The sequence below is a fragment of the Podarcis pityusensis genome (assembly GCF_964106645.2).
Source record: "Podarcis pityusensis genome assembly, chromosome: 2".
In the NCBI taxonomy this organism is placed as follows: domain Eukaryota; kingdom Metazoa; phylum Chordata; class Lepidosauria; order Squamata; family Lacertidae; genus Podarcis; species Podarcis pityusensis.
Genome location: NC_138029.1, coordinates 102,997,569 through 103,017,360, shown reverse-complemented (window position 1 = coordinate 103,017,360; position 19,792 = coordinate 102,997,569). Strand labels below are relative to the sequence as shown.

Genomic DNA, 19,792 nt, shown 5'->3' with positions numbered 1-19,792 from the left:
CTTACACCAGCATTACCCAACCAGGTGCTCTCCAGATGTTTTGGGCTATGAATCTCATCATTCCTTCATCATGCCGGCTAGAGATGAAGGGAGCTGTAGTTCAAAATATTTGGAGGGCATCAGGTTGGGGAAAGCTGCACTATACTATACTAGTTCTCAGAATTCATGCTTTCAAAAAATAGAATTTTTAAAAGAGATATTAAAAAGAGCAGAGCCGGCAAAACCATCTCATGTTAAAATAAGGAGAACCTTTATTAGTCGAAATATTACCTGGACCAGCACAAAGAACCTTTTCTTCCATCTCTTCCAGACATTTTTGCCAATGGCCCACAAATATCTACAAAAGAAGCAGAGGCAATTTCAGTAGGCAAATATCTACGGGAAAGACTAAGATTATGGTGAGTTTAACATAATACTTATGGTGAGTTTAACATAATATTTATTTCATTCACAAAGTCAAAGGCTATATAGTCAGATATAAAGGCAAGGTTTACCACATCTCTAATCTCACAAATGGTTTTGAGTCTCACAGTTCAATTAATACAGGCAGGTCTCACAATCCAAACACAATGTTTTCTCAGAAAACCGTTTGTTTGGTGAGCTTTTGCATAATAAGTCAATTATTTCCGTTTGATTCCTATGGGGAAATGTCTTCCTGACCATGAAATGTTGACCCCAACGTGACAGAAAAACCCAGGAAAGCTCTCTGAAGCCTTGCAAAAGGCAAACAAGGAAGGAAAAATGCTCTCTTATTTGCTTGATCTCTTCCTTCTACCACAGTTTCTGGCGAAACAAAACACAAAAAGTAAAGCTTGTTTATGGCTATTTATTTGTTTACAGTACTACATGCAGATCCAGTTGTTTGGATATCTGAATCTGTGGTGTGTATGGCGAGGTTTGGATACTAATTCATCATGTTTGGATAAGTGAAATGCTCAAAGAATGAGCATTTGTATAGTCGGACCTGTGTGTACAGTAAGCCCACAACTTGTGCACATTTATCTTGTGTACATTCAGCTTTACCCATGCGGCAATATAAATATTTTTAAAAAAATAAAAATGGGCGTCCAGGAACACATTGCACCCAATGTATTTTGACTATATGCAGTTTTGGCTTTAGGCGATATCCCCATAACTCAACCCACATGGAAACTGAGGACTTACTGAAGAATTTATAAATATGCTTCAAGTGTTGAAAGTGTGGATATGGGCAAAGCAAGAAAAAATATTTTTGTGTTGCGATTTCTGCAGCATTTTGCTATCTTGCGTCATGATCATTTATTTATTACAAAGTGTTGAAAATATGGATACATTTGATATATCATTGTATCAAATGATGAGGAGAATTTTACTGCAAATCAGCTATGAGGGTGTGTTAAAAGGAGGGCATACGATACTTCAGAAATATATTAACATCATATACGATAGGGTGTAAAAAAATTATGTTTTCTGTAAATATTTATTGTTGTTTATGCTTTATACGGGCCATGTTTACCACACAAATAACACATCATGACATTATTTAACCATTATGACATTATATAGCCAATCAGAATTGGCTATGCGGTCATCTCCTAAAGCCAATTCAGAATGAAAGCAGTAACCATCACTCTGAATAGTTATTTTGGAGGGAGCTATGATTTTAATACATGTGCCCTGCTTCTGAAAAGTACCACACCGCCCCATAGGACGCACCTAGTTTTTTTTTTTGGGGGGGGGAAATAAAGAAAAAAAATTTATTTCCCCCCCAGGCACGGGGCTGGCGCTTGGGAAGCCCGAGCTTCCCCCGACCCCAGCCCCCAGAACAGCCTGCTATCCGCAAGCCTAGGGAGCCATGTGTGAGTATCCAAAAGGACGGGAGTTGGGACAAGTACTGTACTTTTCCATGTATAAAACGAGGTTTTTTTTACTGTTAAATAATGTTCAAAATTGGGGCTCATCTTATACATGGATAGTGCAGAGGGGGGATGTGAGATCGGTTGCAGTTGCGAGCAGGAGGTTGTCAGTGGTGACTGGGTGGGTGACTGGTGGCTGCGGCAAGGGCTGCTTTGGATTGGCTGCTGCTGTGTCCATAAGGTTTGTGATTGGTGACTGTGGCAAGGGCTGGTGCAGACTGGCTTCTGCTGTGGCAATTGTGTGTGCAATTGCTGGCTGCTGTTGGCGGTGGACAGACGCTGTGCGGCTTTTGTGATGCGTGCGATTGGCAGCGTTTGTCAGTCTGGCGAGTGATTTTTGGCACCCCCCCCAAAAAGCTCAAAAACTATGGGCAATCCCCCCACATTTTCTTAAATTGGAGCCCCCCCAAATAGGGGGCACACGGAAAAATACGGCATGCTGGGTGGACAGAGAAAGAAAGTGTACCCTCCATTTGCAGGGATTGAATATGGGTAAAGATGTCATGTGATCAGGCCCAGTGATATTTGGGAATCAGAGGAGGGTTTTTGCCATTTGAAAAATATTTGCGCTGCCCTTTATGCTGCTTTAAAGGTGCAAAGAACAGAAAAGTGTGAGGAAGCTCCGACAGTCCCATGAATTCAAATTTGTCTCCAAAGGTTGATTTAAATGTGATGCCAAGCAGGCAAGAAGAAATTGCCTGCGTACCTTGCTTAAACCAGGTCCCTCAGCCAGCAAAGCCCTCAATGCACATATAAAGGCCAGGTTTAAATGAGGTGCTGAGCCCCTGCAACCCGGGGAAATTCTTCTTGACCTCCTGCGTCACATTTAAATCAAGCCTAAATCTATGCAGACAAAACTGACAGGCACTTGGCCTACATGCTGTACAATTATGCATAATTTAGCAGAAACATTCTAGGATGCATTATTTATGGCTTGAACAAAAGTCCTCTGAAGTTAGTGGGGAAATTGTAATTGACTTCGGAGAGGTCTGGAGCATCAAAATTTGTAAGAACAGGGCAGATGGCTTAATCATTTAAATGTACTGAAGACTTCAGAATCAACTGTGAGTCAAAAGGAACTGTGACAAAAAGCCAAAGCTAATTAGTAGAGTTACACTCAGAAGCTTCTAAAGAAATGAGATATTGCTGAATGACTATCTACAGAGGGTGATCTAAATCTCAGATTGGTCAGCTACATATTCTTGGCGTGCACAGAAATATTTCTAAACAAGAGGGGAGGAAATTAATTGAATGCTAGGTCTAGCAGGGCTGCTTGATCTAGTAGGACTGGTCCCCAATTGTCATGCACACATGTCACCATATTGGCCTTGCTTATTTATTTTTACTATAGAATAGGCTCTGGAAGTGTAATTTAGGGCAGGTTTTTATGGAGAATAAGTAGAAGATTTTCCTACAGGAGATAATTTAATGCAGAGGGTGTTTTAACTAGAAAGGAGTTCAAATTTATGCTTTGCCAAGCATTTACTAGATGGATTTGGGCAAGGAACTTTCTAACTGTCCTACTTCTCAGGTTAGAAATGAGGAAAAGTGAAAAAGCAGAGATGAAATACTTCCTGGTGAAAGTAGGTTATTGAATAGTTTACATCCAAATAGTACTGTAACAAGAGAAATTACTTTCTGCTGTATTAGCTTCTTTTTCTCCTAACTGTACCATCTTCACACAGTCTTCCAGAGGATTTTAATAAAATAGTACATTTGCAAAATATAGAAAAGATTTACATCTCCCTGTAAATAATGATAATTGACAGTTTCTGTTAATGTTCTTACCACACAGCAACAAGACTATTATTTTGAAAATACAATATAAGAAACATACACATCAAGCAAATCAAGATATGGCGATGATCTGTACAAGATATGGCAATGATTGCTGTGGTCTGTAGAGATTCATTCTCTCTTTTTGCTCTCCGTCCAACTGGGGTGGCAGTGGCGATGATGGTTGTGGGGATCAACCATGTGTGTTTCTGACATTGAGCAATTGGGACAGATTAGGGACCCTGATGGGATGTGGGTTAAACCACAGAGCCTAGGACTTGCCGATCAGAAGGTCAGCGGTTTGAATCCCCGCGATGGGGTGAGCTCCCGTTGCTCGGTCCCTGCTCCTGCCAACCTAGCAGTTCGAAAGCACGTCAAAGTGCAAGTAGATAAATAGGTACCACTCCGGTGGGAAGGTAAACGGTGTTTCCGTGTGCTACTCTGGTTTGCCAGAAGCGGCTTAATCATGCTGGCCATATGACCTGGAAGCTGTATGCTGGCTCCCTCGGCCAATAAAGCGAGATGAGCGCCGCAACCCTAGAGTCGGCCACGACTGGACCTTAGGGTCAGGGGTCCCTTTACCTTTAGGGACCCTGAGATTATCCTCTGAGGCCCTTCTTTGTGTGCCTCCTTCATAAGAGGTTCAAAGGGTGGCAACATGAGAACAAGCCTTTTCTGTGGTGGCTCCCCATTTGTGGAATGCTCTCCTTAAAGAGATTTAGCTGGGGCTTTCATTACACACCTTTAGGCACCAGGTGAAAACATTCTTCTTTATTCAGGCCTTTGGCTGGTTGACATCTGAGGCCCTTTTAAATGTGTTGTGGAAGGGGAGATTACTGGTTTGTATTTTTAATATGTTTTTAGTGTTTTTGTATTACGTTGTGAACTGCCCTGAGTTCTATGGATAAAGAGTGCTATACAAATAATAACAACAAAACAACAACACAATACAAATGGGGCTATTTCCTTGTTTATTTCTGTCTCTCACACACAAACAGAACAAAATTCCTGGTGAATTCTGTACAGATTTAGTTTTTAGCTCTACGCATCTGCAGAATAAACAAACTATTACTTATTAAAACAAGCTGTCATTCTTTAAATGGAGGTTGTCATATTCTGTCATGTCACAAATTAAAGTCAAATTTTCCAAAAGCTCTGGGGCGGAGGGAAAGCAGGGCTAATTAGAACTAAAATATTAGGGTGGTTTACGCAAGGCATTTAATTTAAGTGATTAAAAATATTATTATTACTATTTTTAAAATGTGGTGATTATCTTTGAAATGATTAGCTGAGATCCACTGAATCATCTTTTAACCATATGTAAACCAAGGAGGAGGAAGGCAAAGCCACATTTGTCTCTCCCCCTGTAGCGCCAGGAAGAAAAATGACGGATGCCAAACTACTTACCCAGAGTGCTTCATGTTTTGAGGTTTATCCATTCGGACTGCAAGTTTGATTTTCAGGTTCTGATCAGGACAGTTTTTGGAAACAACCATGTTGTGCCATTCTGATTGCTTGGGGCTGTTGGGTGTAGGATGAAGAACAACCTGAAGGAGACAAAGAAGAGAAACTTTTAGTATGGTAAGGTTTAGAGAGAACAGAGAGTGCAGAGATACTGAGAGAGAAACGCAATACATTCTTGATTTTTGCAGTGTTTCTGGGCTGAGTTCAAAGTGTTGGCTTTGGGTCTCAGTATTTAAAGCAGGCTGGGGCAAAACGCAACCCTCCAGGCCTTTCTGGCCCCCAGGATTTACCATGCCATGTCCCACCAACCCCAGGACAGCCCTTCAATGAGAGATTTTACCAGGCTGGAACATGTCATCAAACTCTTGCTTGCCTGTTTGGAAGATATGCATATTTATGTGTGAATAAGTGTGTGCATTTGTATAGAAACCTGTGGCTTTTGTCTGGCTGTAATGTAGCCTTTTCTACAAAGATAAGAGCCACTTCAAGCTTCACCCAGTTTTGCTTCTGGCACCATCCGCCATCAAGGCTCCAGAAGGTTACTCTTGCAATATTGACTGACAAGACTCCTCTCCCGATTGTCTGCTTCTGTATGTACACACCTCTGCCATAGGGATGTCTGGTCAGGAGCATCCCAGGCCCTAAGAGTTTGGGGCCCACCCCTAGGTCTCTGTTTGGGCCCCGGTGATGTCACAGGGGGCAGGCCCTGGTGATGTCACTAAACAAAATCCCCATCCTATTCCATTCTTTTCCATATCCAAAGTGATTTCTTATGCCTGTTTCTATGGTTCCCAATTGGATAGTTTTACTGGGGAGCTGAGGAAGGGTTTCCCAATCCAGTGTTTTCTTTTCTTCTGCCTCTGAGGCAACCCCCTCACCCCACCGAGGTGTGGTTACCCAAACTGTACACAACCTTCAAAGTATGGTTGTACCATGGACCACAAAGTCTTGTATTGGGCACAGTTTTGTTTCAGTTAAATATGAATGTGTTTAGAAAGACACTGAATTTGCTATAAGAGTGTGAATGTTTTTAAATATACCAAAAAGAAGATATTTATTTTTTTAAAAACCACCAAGTATGACTTCTAGTATGCTAATATATAATGGCAGCTTTTGGTTGTGGTAGCATAAAAAGATGAAAAACAATGTGAAGGGAGAGAGGTTCATTTTACTGAATAAGATAAAGCTAAACTTTAAGCTACACTGTAAGTTAATGAAATGAGAACTGTTTTAAATAATTGAAGAGGATGAAAAGGTTAAGGAAATGATAACATCTTATAAAAAGCTATGGAAGGTTAGGGAGATGATTCCGAGGTGTGTGCTTTGACACAATTAAAAATATCTCAGGAAAACTATCCACGGTTTAATTAATACCCTCTCCGCCCCCCTGAGGGTTTATTCTGTATCTTGTTTCTGATATATTATTTGTTTTCCTATTTGGGTTCTTGAAGAGTAAAGACATGTTCTTATCATTTTTTACTTTTGGCACCTCTGTTTTCCATTTCAGCTTGTTCCAATGACTCAGGAGGTAAAATCTCATTATTAAGCTTCTTATTATTCTGCAGCAGGATTAATCTCCTCCTAATGCATTAACCTTTAAGGGCATGTACTCTCATTACTCAGATGATTTCTATCTTTTTCCTGACTAGCTGTATTTGCCTAATACTGACACACAACTTCATCTTCCTAATATTCCATCGATCTTGAACTCTGCTGCTGATTCAACAGACTATACCTTTTTTATTTCTGTAATGGGATTAAAACATCTCAAGCACCGATTGCAGCAACAGACCTAATTTCTGTTTAAATACGCGGCTCAAATCACTGAATGCTTCCTCCAAGTCCTCTGACTTCAGCAAATTATTATGTTAAATGAATATTTTCTTTGCCAAGTTAAAAATAATGTAGCATATTTTTTCCTTCCTTTTTTAAAGTTATCCAAGACATACAAACTTTAGAGGGCACCTCCCTGCTATGGCTACCCAATTAAAGGTTCTTTCCTACACAAGCTCCATGCCAAGCAAGAACTGAATTACTCTTGGTGGCAACTGACCCCAACAATCTCCTGTGGAGACCAACAGTATCTTGAGCCTAAGTTTCATTCACATTTCAAATGGAATACACTTGTTTGTGAGCTGCCCGTTAGTAGCTACATTTGGTCAATTGTTCCTCTTCTAAACATATCAGAATAATGGACATGTCTAGCTCAGGCCGACAAAGGTCTGTATAGTTAAAGCTATGGTTTTCCCAGTAGTGATGTATGGAAGTGAGAGCTGGACCATCAAGAAGGCTGATCGCCGAAGAATTGATGCTTTTGAATTATGGTGCTGGAGGAGACTCTTGAGAGTCCCATGGACTGCAAGTAGATCAAACCTATCCATTCTTAAGGAAATCAGCCCTGAGTGCTCACTGGAAGGACAGATCCTGAAGCTGAGACTCTAATACTTTGGCCACCTCATGAGAAGAGAAGACTCCCTGGAAAACACCCTGATGTTGGGAAAGATTGAGGGCACAAGGAGAAGGGGACGACAGAGGATGAGATGGTTGGACAGTGTTCTCGAAGCTACCAGCATGAGTTTGACCAAACTGCGGGAGGCAGTGGAAGACAGGAGTGCCTGGCGTGCTCTGGTCCATGGGGTCACGAAGAGTCGGACACAACTAAACGAATAAACAACAACAAAGCTCAGGCCTACACAACTTGCAACCCAAATGCAACTCCAGCAGAAAACTGTGCTGCAATTTCTACTTAACAACACACACATATTTCAGATAGCTTCAAGATGTATTGTCTGCCTTCCACCAGTGTGGTGTAGTGGTCAAGTTTGTCGGATTAGGACCTGGGAGACCGGGGTTCAAATCCCCATTCCGCCACAAAGCTTGGGCCAGTCACTGTCTTTCAGCCTAACCTACTTCACAGGGTAGGTTAAATGGGAATTAAATGTGGAAGGGGAGAACCATGTTTGCCATCTTAAGCTCCTTAGATAAAAAGGTAGGATATAAATGCAATAAATCAAGCAATCAGTGCCTCTTGGTACAGTCCTTTGAGCTGAGGCAGTGTGCCATGCAGCTCCTTAGGAGCAAGGGGTTTCTCTTGTTTGGTAGTAGTAAAGAACCCCCGGTTAAGGTTCTGGAAGCTCCACTGGGTTTCCTGGAGAGGAGAGCCTAGGAGTTGGCTGCAAACTGAGCAGGTAAGCCCAGTCTCTCTATAAATCATGCCCCAGGGCCATTACACCCACCATATTTGCAGTCTCAGGCAGGGAACAGAAATAAGCTTATTGAGCCTTCATGGATCCCCAAAAATGCATGGACACTACAGGATTGGGCTGTTAGAAAAACCAAATGCCCATTCTTCTCAGATTTCATGGAACAGTGATTTGTGGCTTGTGGACGTTATCGCTTCTTGCAGTTATTGCTACAGCTAAATGGGAAGCATTGAGATAGCCACTGAGCTACAGCTGAAATATTTTAAGTTCCAATCAAGCACGCAATTGGTCTCAAGAACACCTTTGGGTTTTTCTCTTTCGGGGCTTCATTCTACTTTAGACTGCTTGGTCCTGCTACCTTTGGGGCACTATTTTCTTCCTTCGCTCATCTGCAAAAAAAATGGGCTGTATTTATTTGAAATGCTAAACCACGGGCATAATTCTCTCTTGGAATAAATAAAAACAAATCTCTAAATACACCTACTTGTCTATTCATCAGGATTCTATTTCATGTGCAGGGGGAAGACAACAGAGACGCCTTCTGCCCATAGTTGAGGGGAAGTGAAGGTGCCTTTAATAGTAAAGGCATCTCTCAGTCTCTGCACCTTAAAAGGACCTCCTGTTTAAAGACACAGATGGTCCTTATGTCCAAATTCACGCTTAGAGTGTGTGTGTGTGGGGGGGTGAGTGAAGAGAAAGCAGAGGCAGACATAGAATTCATTGGCAATTATGTCTGCCACCAAGACAAATTGTGCAGCTGCAGGCTCTGGAGAGAGCGAGGGGGAAAATCAATGATGACTAACTGAAGTGTCATAAAGCAACAGAGAAGGAACATTCAGGAGCACTCTGTGTGTAGCTGATAGCACCGGGGAACAAGCTGAATCACAAAAAGGGGAATTAGTGTTATGAACCTTAGCAGCTGGGGGGGGGAGAAGGGGGAGGTTGCAGTTAATTCAGCAGGGGCCCTGTTGCCAAATTTAGCATACTGAATTATTTACTGATCATCCAGCTGACATCATGTAATCAATCCCCAACATCCACAGCAGATCCTCCTGTCCCGGGCTGTTAAGGTGAAGTATTTTCCAGGACAGTCTGCAGCTTTGTATGTCTGCAGCACAAGTTAGCTGAAGCTCAGGTAAATTTTAACAGCCTTACAATTTAGGCAATCCCATCTCTACTCTTATAGGGACGTGGGTGGTGCTGTGGGATAAACCACAGAGCCTAGGACTTGCCGATCAGAAGGTTGGTGGTTCAAATCCCTGCGATGGGGTGAGCTCCCGTTGCTCGGTCCCTGCTCCAGCCCACCTAGCAGTTCGAAAGCACATCAGAGTGCAAGTAGATAAATAGGTACCGCTCTGGCGGGAAGGTAAACGCTGTTTCTGTGCACTGCTCTGGTTCGCCAGAAGTGGCTTAGTTATGCTGGCCACATGACCCAGAAGCTGTAGGCCGGCTCCCTCGGCCAATAAAGCGAGATGAGCACCGCAACCCCAGAGTCGGCCACGACTGGACCTAATGGTCAGGGGTCCCTTTACCTTTACCTATCTCTACTCTAAAACAAACACCTGGAAGAGGCCTGCATTGACAATGTGTCAAGTGGATCTGACTTGATTTTTCATCCTTCTTTTCTTCATTGCAATAGCTTGCCTGAACTAAAATATCTCTTTGAATTGGTAAAAGAGAAATTTAGGATCAGTGTTCTACTTCAGCATCTTCTGTTAGACAAGGTAGGTTAAAGCATGTAGCCAAGACAGCTTACCCATCACTCGTGAGCTGAAGTGTGGACTAGGGAGACTTAATTTCACATCTCCCACCAATCTTCCTGAAGTTACGGCAGCAGTGCTTGTATATTGTCTTTTTAAATTGCCCATTGCTGTGTTCTCCATTTATTTCATATTGTTAAATAAAGTGTACTTCATTGAAGCCTTGTCCCTAAATGTGGTGACAGATACATCCTTACAAATTTGGCTACCACACTTATAGTAAGCTCTTAAGTCAGGGGTTCTCAGAATTTCTACTCCCGGGGCCCGCTGGAGATGACTAAAGATTACTGAGGACAACCGGACACAAAATGGTAGTGCAGGGGCACAGCCAGTCACAAAATGGAGGCAGATGTTGATGGGTCATCTAGCAATTAGTGACATCATTTTCTATTGATACCTGTACAAAAGCCCTCTTTTGAAATTGCTAAATTCTTTGCCACAGAAGTTTGCTTGTGGCAAAGAGTTCCATAGGTATTGTGAGTCAGTGTCCCTGTTTTAGACAGTGGTATAGGTTTTTTATTTTATATTTTTCACTCTCCCTATGCCTCTCAAAGTATTTTTTACTTCTTTTCTCTCTTTCAAATTACACCTTAGCCCCCTGCAACTGCCAGTTTCTTTTATCCCTCCTCCCTGCTCCTTTTACACACACTTTTTTCTTCTGTAAGAACTGTCCTTTCTTTTCCCCTTCCTTTCTATTCCCAGTGTGTTGTTATTATTATTAATCTGATTTTATAGAAATTCATCTTTTACCTCTCCTCCTAAGTTCCTCCAACACCCCCTTTGGCCTCACGAGAATTCATCAATATTTTAGTGTGATTTTCTTCTAATGTACACATATTCGTGTGCAATTTTGTACAATAGACACATCTTTGCAAAGCAATTTCGCCTAATAAGATTTTGGTATGTTATGTTCACTAATACCTGCATTTTTATTTACCCTAATAAATGCATTACTTGGCCAGAGAACTTTACTGCAAAATTTGGAAATGTGTGAAATTTTGAAGGATGGCTGGGTTTCAGTTCGAATATTGTTTCAGAAAGTGCAAATTATGTCGGTTTGGCATTAAATAGGAACTGCCTTGGATTTCTCCCCCATCCTTAGTCCCTGGTGCTTTCGCCAGCCCAACCAGGAGATGGGTCAGGTGAGTGCTAAATTTGGCAACAGGGCCCCATCCAGCTCTATGATTCTATGTGAGACACACACCACACTTTATTTGAAACAAAGACTTCAACCAATCTCCTCTCTGAAATTCTTTAGTGATTGTGATGCTTACAAGGAACCAATCTAGCTCCTTCTTTCCCAGCCCAGAAAGCTTGTCTTTTAGCTCTAGAACAAATTCTGTCCTCCTTTTCTGTTCTGCAAATGTGCATTTATGTGTTTTATGTCCCAACAGCTGCCAATATTACTTCCTTGTTTGGGGACGTTCAGTAGGCTGCAGTTCTTAAAGAGCTATGCCAGAGATGAAATCTTCTAATTTGCAGCACTGCGGGTTAGAAAGCCTGTGTTCTTTTGTGACCTGGGTTCATAAAACACTACCCCTGATGGGTGGCGGGGTTTTCCTCCTCCTGCAAAGCAAAGCTGAAGAAGCATCGCTGCCCTTACCCGCCCGAGTTCTTTGTCTTCTAAAGCCAGCACGCCGGTGCTCTCAGTAAACAGCTTCACCTTCACTGCTGGAAGGGCGTGCGTCGTGCTAAAGTCACCTTGAGTCCCCCATCTGTGAAAACATCCAAGATGGAAAAAAAGCATGAGGCAAGAAACGCAGTCTGCCAACCCAGCCCCGTCACCTCGGGGTGGAAAAGGTTAATGCAAATGTCACCAACTGTCTTAGGCATTAAAAAAGCAACAGGAGTGACATTGTGCTAATTAATTAAGTTGGTAAGAAAAACTGTAAGACAACAACTCTGCAATATCACAAAGCTTCCTCTGGGAAGGCAACAGAATAGCATGAAGCAAAAGCTCGAATAACACACAAATCCGCACGCGCCACGGATACACAAATGCGCTTTTATTTATTTTTGCAAGTGAGTAAAATAAACCTGATGAACATAATTTAGCACTGAAACTTCGCACAGAGGTTGCAGAGCCATCTGGATACTTACCTGTCTGCCACTGCTAATTTTCTAGAGAAAGAGGTGCCGTAACTCATCATGAACCCTTGTTCTCCCCAAATTTGCAATGGCGCCCACCTGAGAGGTGCCAGAACTGAGTTTTGGCAAGTTCCAGCTGAAAAAAAAAGCCCTGCCTGTCTCCCATTACTGAAATAGCAGAGTAGTTGCAGACAATAGGAGTCTAGTAAACGAGGCTTCAAGGCGCACAAAAGGCCTGCTCAGGCAGCACTCAGCGTTAGAACCAACATGGATACAGCAAGGTTGCCTCTTCCAGGGTTCTCACTTGTGTGGGGATCCTCCACAGAGGCAAAAGGTTCTCCATTGGCAGAAGTTCACCTTATTGGGTGTGGGGCGAGGAAAAAACAGCACAGGTAAGGTAAAGGACCCATGGACAGTTAAGACCAGTCAAAGGCGACTATGGGGTGTGGAACTCACCTCACTTCAGGTGGAGGGAGCTGGTGTTTGTCCACAGACAACTTTCCGGGTCATGTGGTCAGCATGTCTAAACCGCTTCTGGCGCAATGGAACACCGTGACAGAAACAAGAGTGCACAGAAAAGCCATTTACCTTCCCGCCACAGTGGTAACGATTTATCTACTCGCACTGGTGTGCTTTTGAACTGCTAGGTTGGTAGAAGCTGGGACAGAGCAACAGGAGCTCGCCACCGTCGTGCAGATTTGAACCGCCAACCTTCCGACCAGCAAGCCCAAGAGGCTCAGTGGTTTAGACCACAGTGCCAACAGCACAATCTCGGGGTCAGGGCTTAATGTTGAGCCCCATACCCCCACTCTATCTGTGTATACTGTTGGATGCCGGGATGCCAAAGAAGGATGGCAAAAACATCAGAATGGCCAGTTCTAGTGCTTCATTAAAGAATGTGGGCATACAAATAATAAAATTATTAATTATTCTTTATAGCAAAGCAGCCTGCCAGTTCTCCTAGCCTTTGCGGGCGCGGGACAGACACCACAGCAAGGAGATGGCTTGTCTGTGCCCAAGCAAACGTGAACATATTCTTTATACACAAAGCAGTATATGTCACTTTGTCTAGGATTTCCCATCACTTCACCAGCCCAAATGAGGGCATAGGTGGCAAATACCCAGAGATAGATCCCATTTCTGAGCTCAGAGCCTAGCACTGATAAGGATAACATCAAGTAAGCCAGTTAGCTTATGTCAAAGCAAGTGAATATAAACATATATGAACTTATTGCTTCAACCTTTTAAAAGGGGGATATTCAATTAGAGGTGAATATTGCTATTAAACAGAGTTCCCAATATTACTTTTGGTGAATTTGCAAATTGGCTACACCAGGTGTTATGCTCTACCAACTGCACTGGCTCCCAGTGGAGTACAGGGTCAGGTTTAAGGTGCTGGTTTTGACCTTTAAAGCCCTATGTGGCCTGGGACCCTTGTACCTACAGGACCGCCTCTCCTAGTATGCCCCGCGGAGGACCTTAAGGTCCACAAATGACAACACTTTGGAGGTCCCAAGCCACAAGGAGGTTAGATTGGTTTCAACTAGGGCCAGGGCCTTTTCAGCACTGGCCCCGCCGTGGTGGAATGCTTTGTCACAAGAGACTAGGGCCCTGCGAGATTTGACATCTTTCCACAGGACCTGCAAGATGGAGCTGTTCTCCCCTGGTCTTCAGCTTAGACTCACTCTGACCCCTTATATGGGATTTGGTATATAAATTTTCCCTTGGCTTTTTTGCTGGCCCGTGTAGGACCAAGCATAGATAGCTGGCTCGGGTGAATATCTGATGTTTCGTCCCTTTATGGTCTTGATTTATGGGCTACTACTAAAATGAGGCTGCATTTTAAGCTCTATTTTAAGCCGTATTTTAATTAACTGTTTGTTTGTTGTTGTTTCTATTATGTTTTATTGTAATTCATATTTGATGTTAGCTGCCCCGAGCCCGGCCCTGGCTGGGGATGGTGGGGTATAAATAAAAATTTATGATGATGATGCCAAAAATTTTTTAAATACAATTTGGGATCTTTGGGCAGTGTAGCAGAGGGTGTGGGGGGAAGAAGAGGAGAAGATGGACAGAAGGTAACAGATAAGAACATAAGAGCTCTGTTGAATCAGGCCAATAGACAGTCTGCCCCCCTCCTTTGGTGATCCTCAAAGAACTCTGGCCCAGTGGTTGCCATTTGATTTTGAATCGATTTTAGAATATTGATTTTAGAATGCTGTGTTACTTTTATTGCTGCTAGCCGCTCTGAGCCAGGCTCCAGCTGGGGAGGGCGGGATATAAATAAAAAATTATTATTATTATTATTATTATTATTATTATTAGTAATCCAGAATCCTGTTCTCATAGTGGCCAACCAGATACCAAAGGGAAGCCCTCAAGAAGCATCTGAGCACCTGCTGGAGTTTCCAAACACTCTTCAAGGACAGCCCCGCAAAGAGTACAGTGCAGTAGTCCAATTTGGATGTGACCAGGACATGACTAACATTTTGTACTATTCAGTCCACTTTATCCTGAGCCACTTGTGGTACCCTGTAAATCCTTTAGCTTTTGTCAGAGGAGGAGTGTTCAGGATGCTGGACTTAGAACATTCTCTGCCTTATTGGTTCATTCCAGTTTAACAATTCATAGCAGGATTCTACTCTCTAGCTCTGGAGAGAACACAGGGAACTTTTCATTATGGCTGTGATTGATTTTCAATAATCTTCACAGCTCATTTAATTTTGTTTCTCAAACTTCCAAGCTGCGCTAACGTTTTTATTTTTTTTAAGCAAACGGTGCATTTGGTCTCGTGAAGGTAGGCAGTTCTCTCCTCTCCCCATCTCTCACGTAATGAAACTCACCTACAGCTTAATAAATCTTGAGAAATAGCCTTAATATTGGTTTCTGTGTAAAGAGACACCATAAAGAACATCGTGGCCCAGCTCTCTCCTGTTTCCTCATGTCCTCCAGTTTCCTGAAGGAAAACAGGGGCACTCCGTTGCATGAGTTGGTGGAAGGAGGGGCCCTGTTTTGCAGCCCAGAGGCAAGGCTCAATGGATAATGGTGGGTCTGGAGCAGGGAACCTGTGGCCCTCCAGGTGCTGTTGGACTTCAGCTCCCATCAGCCTCAGCCAGCAAAGCCAGTGGACAGGCATGATAGGAGTCGTAGTCCTGCAACATCTGGCAAACCATAGGTTTCCCATTCCTGGACTAGTGGCTTAAACTTTTCAGAAATGCTGAAGTTGTTGGGAGAAAAACTATCTGTACTTTCTCATCAAACCCAAACTTATTTACAATTTAAAGAGGGAGGCTGGGATGCCTCTGTTTCAAGTGTTGTTACTTTCTGCTTGAGATTTCACTGTTTATTAGGATGCAACTCTAGAAGAAGAAGAAGAAGAAGAAGAAGAAGAAGAAGAAGAAGAAGAAGAGTTTGGATTTGATATCCCGCCTTTCACTCCCCTTCAGGAGTCTCAAAGCGGCTAACATTCTCCTTTCCCTTCCTCCCCCACAACAAGTGAGGTGAGTGGGGCTGAGAGACTTCAAAGAAGTGTGACTGGCCCAAGGTCACCCAGCAGCTGCATGTGGAGGAGCGGAGACGCGAACCCAGTCCCCCAGATTACGAGACTACCGCTCTTAACCACTACACCACACTGGCTCTATGCAGCATTTACTTGAGAAACAGTCCACTCTGTTGGACCTCTGAGAAAACAGGCTTGCAGTTCTGCTTGCAGAGGTCTGTGGAGCATAATGCACTTTTAGACATAAATGTTTCTACTTGTGATGCGAATATCTCCAGTGTGGTACACAGCTTGTACTCAGTCCCTCTCCTTGTGGCACACAAAAGTAATTGTGGGTTAACCTCTAAGGACTGACAAGTACGAATAACAGTACATAATGTTTCTGAGCTTTAAGACTGTATTTTTTAAAACTTCTGACTATTAACTCTGTCTGGCATTTTAAACCATGAGAAGAAGAAAGTTTCGAAAGTCTTGGCCTTATCAAAAACAGAAAATATTTGAAAAACTATGTGGGATGTGATACTTTCCCCTTAAGTGAGAAGAGAAGATGGAGGAGGACTGGAAGAAATTTAAGAACTATTTACAAAAACATTGTAATTTGAGTGAATGTTAAGCAGGATGCTAGATCATAAATAATTGAGCACCACTAAATTAGACGATTCAAGATAATAAGTGAGATTGAGAAAATATAAACCTTTTTGAGAATTATAAGATTATAAATATACAGATGGGACATAAGAATGCAAATAAGATAATAAATTGCTAGCAAAAAGTTATAACGATGAAAGTGGGAGCGGGAGATGTGAGGAAGTCCAAAGAAAATGTGAAATTATGTTAAGATACATGTTATATTGTTTATTATATTTACTTTTATTGTAAACCCCAATAAATATTTTTTTTTTAAAAAAAGATACTTTCCCCTTAAGCAGGGATCTGTGGTCCTCCAGATGTTGCCTCCAATTCCCACCATCGCCAGCCAAACCTAGCTTAGGAGTTGGGGATGACGGAAGTTGTAGGCCAACAACATCTGGAAGGCCACAGGTTCTCCACTCCTGACCTAAAGTGAAGATTTACAAGCCCACTAAGTTTGAAATCACCATTGAAATGGTTCTGACCAATTACATTCTATATTGAATGGTTGCCTTTTCTGCAATCCTCGAAGTTGAGATATGTGCAGTAAAGGGAAACGGAAAGCATACATCGTGCATTCAAGTTGCCAGCATTCAACGGAAAGATGGTTGGATGTGACTGTGTGCAGGCATATAAACCAAAACACAGATGGTGAAACTAATTTTAGGGCTACCAGAAAAGGCAGTATTGCTCTAAGCAGTTTGTTTCCTTGACAATATCTCACTGTGTGCTTCTTAACCCATAGAATATCACTGTTTCCTAGATTTGCTGATGCTCAGAATGCGGCATTTGCCTCTTAGGATACAGAGCCTTCTGCAGGCCTGCATAACAGCCGTCTCAATTAACTTTAGGTTGGTGATCTATGCGTGAATGATTGAAAACATCCAGATTGGTTTTCCATCCCCAGGAGTGACAAAACTATTGGGCTCAGTTCCTGAATGCTCTGCATTACTTCTTTAACCTTCTGTCACTTCTCTATAGTGGCACCCCATTTCCTAGGTCCCGTGCAAGTAAATGAGGCCCAAAGTGAGAGAAATGACTGTATATATATATATATATATGTGTGTGTGTGTGTGTGTGTGTGTGTGTGTGTGTATATATATATATATACACACACACACGGGACGCGGGTGGCGCTGTGGGTAAAACCTCAGTGCCTAGGACTTGCTGATCGTAAGGTCGGCGGTTCGAATCCCTGCGGCGGGGTGAGCTCCCGTCATTCGGTCCCAGCTCCTGCCCACCTAGCAGTTCGAAAGCACTCCTAAGTGCAAGTAGATAAATAGGTACCGCTTTACAGCGGGAAGGTAAACGGTATTTCCGTGTGCTGCGCTGGTGCTGGCTCGCCAGCTGCAGCTTCGTCACGCTGGCCACGTGGCCCGGAAGTGTCTTTGGACGGCGCCGGCTCCTGGCCTCTTGAGCGAGATGAGCGTGCAACCTTAGAGTCGGTCACGACTGGCCCGTACGGGCAGGGGTACCTTTACCTTTATACACACACACACACACACACACACACACACACATATGGTAGAAGTATGTATGTAAAACCTATTTATTCTCATAATATGTGTCCCTTCCCAAGCACTGGCACTGGACGTGTGATATATTTATGCAAAGGAAAATACAGTCGTACCTTGGAAGTTGAATGGTATCCGTTCTGGAAGTCTGTTCGACTTCCAAAACTTTCGGAAACCAAACTTTCGGAAGCTCCTGCAGCCAATCGGAAACCGCGGAAGCCCTGTCAGACGTTTAGCTTCCAAAAGTAGTTTGCAAACTGGAACAGTCACCTCTGGGTTTATGACATTCAGAAGCCAAAACATTTGGGAAATAAGCTGTTCGAAAACCAAGGTAAGACTGCATGTGATTTGCAGAAAGGCTTGACATTTATACCAGGAGGATTTCAACACCACACAAAGGTGTTTGTTTCATCACAGCAGACAAGGTATGGCTTGCCGAATGGAACAATCCCCCCTCTCTAAATAGTAGTTCTGAGAACAAGGAGTTGCTGGTACCATCTACCTGGACCAGGAGAGGAGCCAGGCCTCTTTGGACCTCTTATGTCTTGTGATACCCAGGCCAGGTGTTTAGCAACACACTTCAAGATCAGAGAGGTTTTTTCCTGGGGCCACTGCAGGCATGTCCTAGGAATAATAGGAACAATTGTGCTGGGAATAGGTCCTTTTCCTGCACACTGTTGACTCATTCCTTTCAACAAAGAGCCTTCACTTACAGCTCCCACAGCCAAGAAGTGAAAACTTTTGATGAAATAATGTTTTTGGAGGTTTTCAGTGTCGCTCATTTTCAAGGTGTTCAACCATTCAGAGAACTTTTTTTACAGTAAAAAGTGGTATATGCAATCCATAATATGAATGAACTAGGTGGCTTTGAGCAAATAAAGATTTTTTTCCAACCTCAGTCTTTGTTTTTTTTGGGGGGAAAAAGAAAATGCAACAAATTAATAGGAGGAATAGTATCAAATTTAAACCATTCCTGAAGGACAGAAATGCATGATAAAGCTATTTTTCGCCATCTCACCCCTTGCTTTTTCTTGTAAGACCAACTGCAGTCATTAACAGTCGTCAACAGGTTTACCACACCTATCAGTCAATCACCCATTCCCACCACCCTTCTGAGTAATACCCCTCCCCACCCTCTCACTATATATAAGGATCTGGCAACTTCTGTTTCAGTGTATCTGAAGAAGTGTGCTTGCACACGAAAGCTCATACCAAGAACAAACTTAGTTGGTCTCTAAGGTGCTACTGGAAGGAATTTTTTTATTTCATTCTTGAAGGAGTTAGGAGAACCAGCAGAGGGCAGTATAGGCATGGGATATTCTACCAGTTGTAGAATTCAGCTGAAGACAGACAATAGGATTTGAAGGTACAGTACAGGAGTTTGACAGAGGTGTTGTTATCAGTAGATGCACTCATACAGCAGTCCCACTACTGTCTCTGGCAAACAGATTTGTGAATCACTTGGAGTAGGGAGAGAGGGAAATGTATTGCCTGGAGAATGTATGAATTCCTCAGGAAGTAATTTCTACTAAGTACAGAGATATAGCAGTGAAACTGTAGTAAAATCTCTGTAGATACCTATGGTGTTTGTGTGTGCGCAGGAATAGTTGTTTTCAAGGTTTGTTTCCTAAAGAAATATTTCATACTTAATATCAAACAAAGAAAGGAAGGTGGGTGAAATTATACAAAGTTTGTGGTATCTCCACCCCCCCTTATCATTAGTAATTTCATTTGTTTATGAGCCAGGATTATACAAGTGAAGAGCTTAGGGACTTCCCAGTATCAAATGGACCCTCCATATGTTCACTTGTCAGAATTTTGAATGAATGTCACATCTCAGCCTGAAATTAATCAAAGCAGACTTTGAGAGCCTACAGATTCTGTCAGTAATCTTTGTCACTATCACTTCACATTGTCTCAGTTCCCCATAATGTAACAAAATAAAAAATAAAAAAAGGAAAGT

The 19,792-nt window shown here is 42.6% G+C and overlaps 1 protein-coding gene across 8 annotated transcripts in view; it reads right to left on the bottom strand.

Annotated features, from left to right (window-relative positions):
* CADPS (calcium dependent secretion activator) overlaps window positions 1-19,792 on the bottom strand; it is a 348,154-nt gene that overhangs the window by 183,920 nt on the left and 144,442 nt on the right. For all 8 annotated transcript variants that reach the window (XM_080995634.1, XM_080995627.1, XM_080995631.1 and 5 more), the window contains exons 7-9: window positions 11,702-11,813; window positions 5,079-5,218; window positions 271-337 (exon numbers count right to left, since the gene is read on the bottom strand). In XM_080995634.1, coding sequence (XP_080851760.1) covers window positions 271-337; window positions 5,079-5,218; window positions 11,702-11,813 — 319 coding nt within the window. The remainder of the gene's footprint in view (window positions 1-270; window positions 338-5,078; window positions 5,219-11,701; window positions 11,814-19,792) is intronic.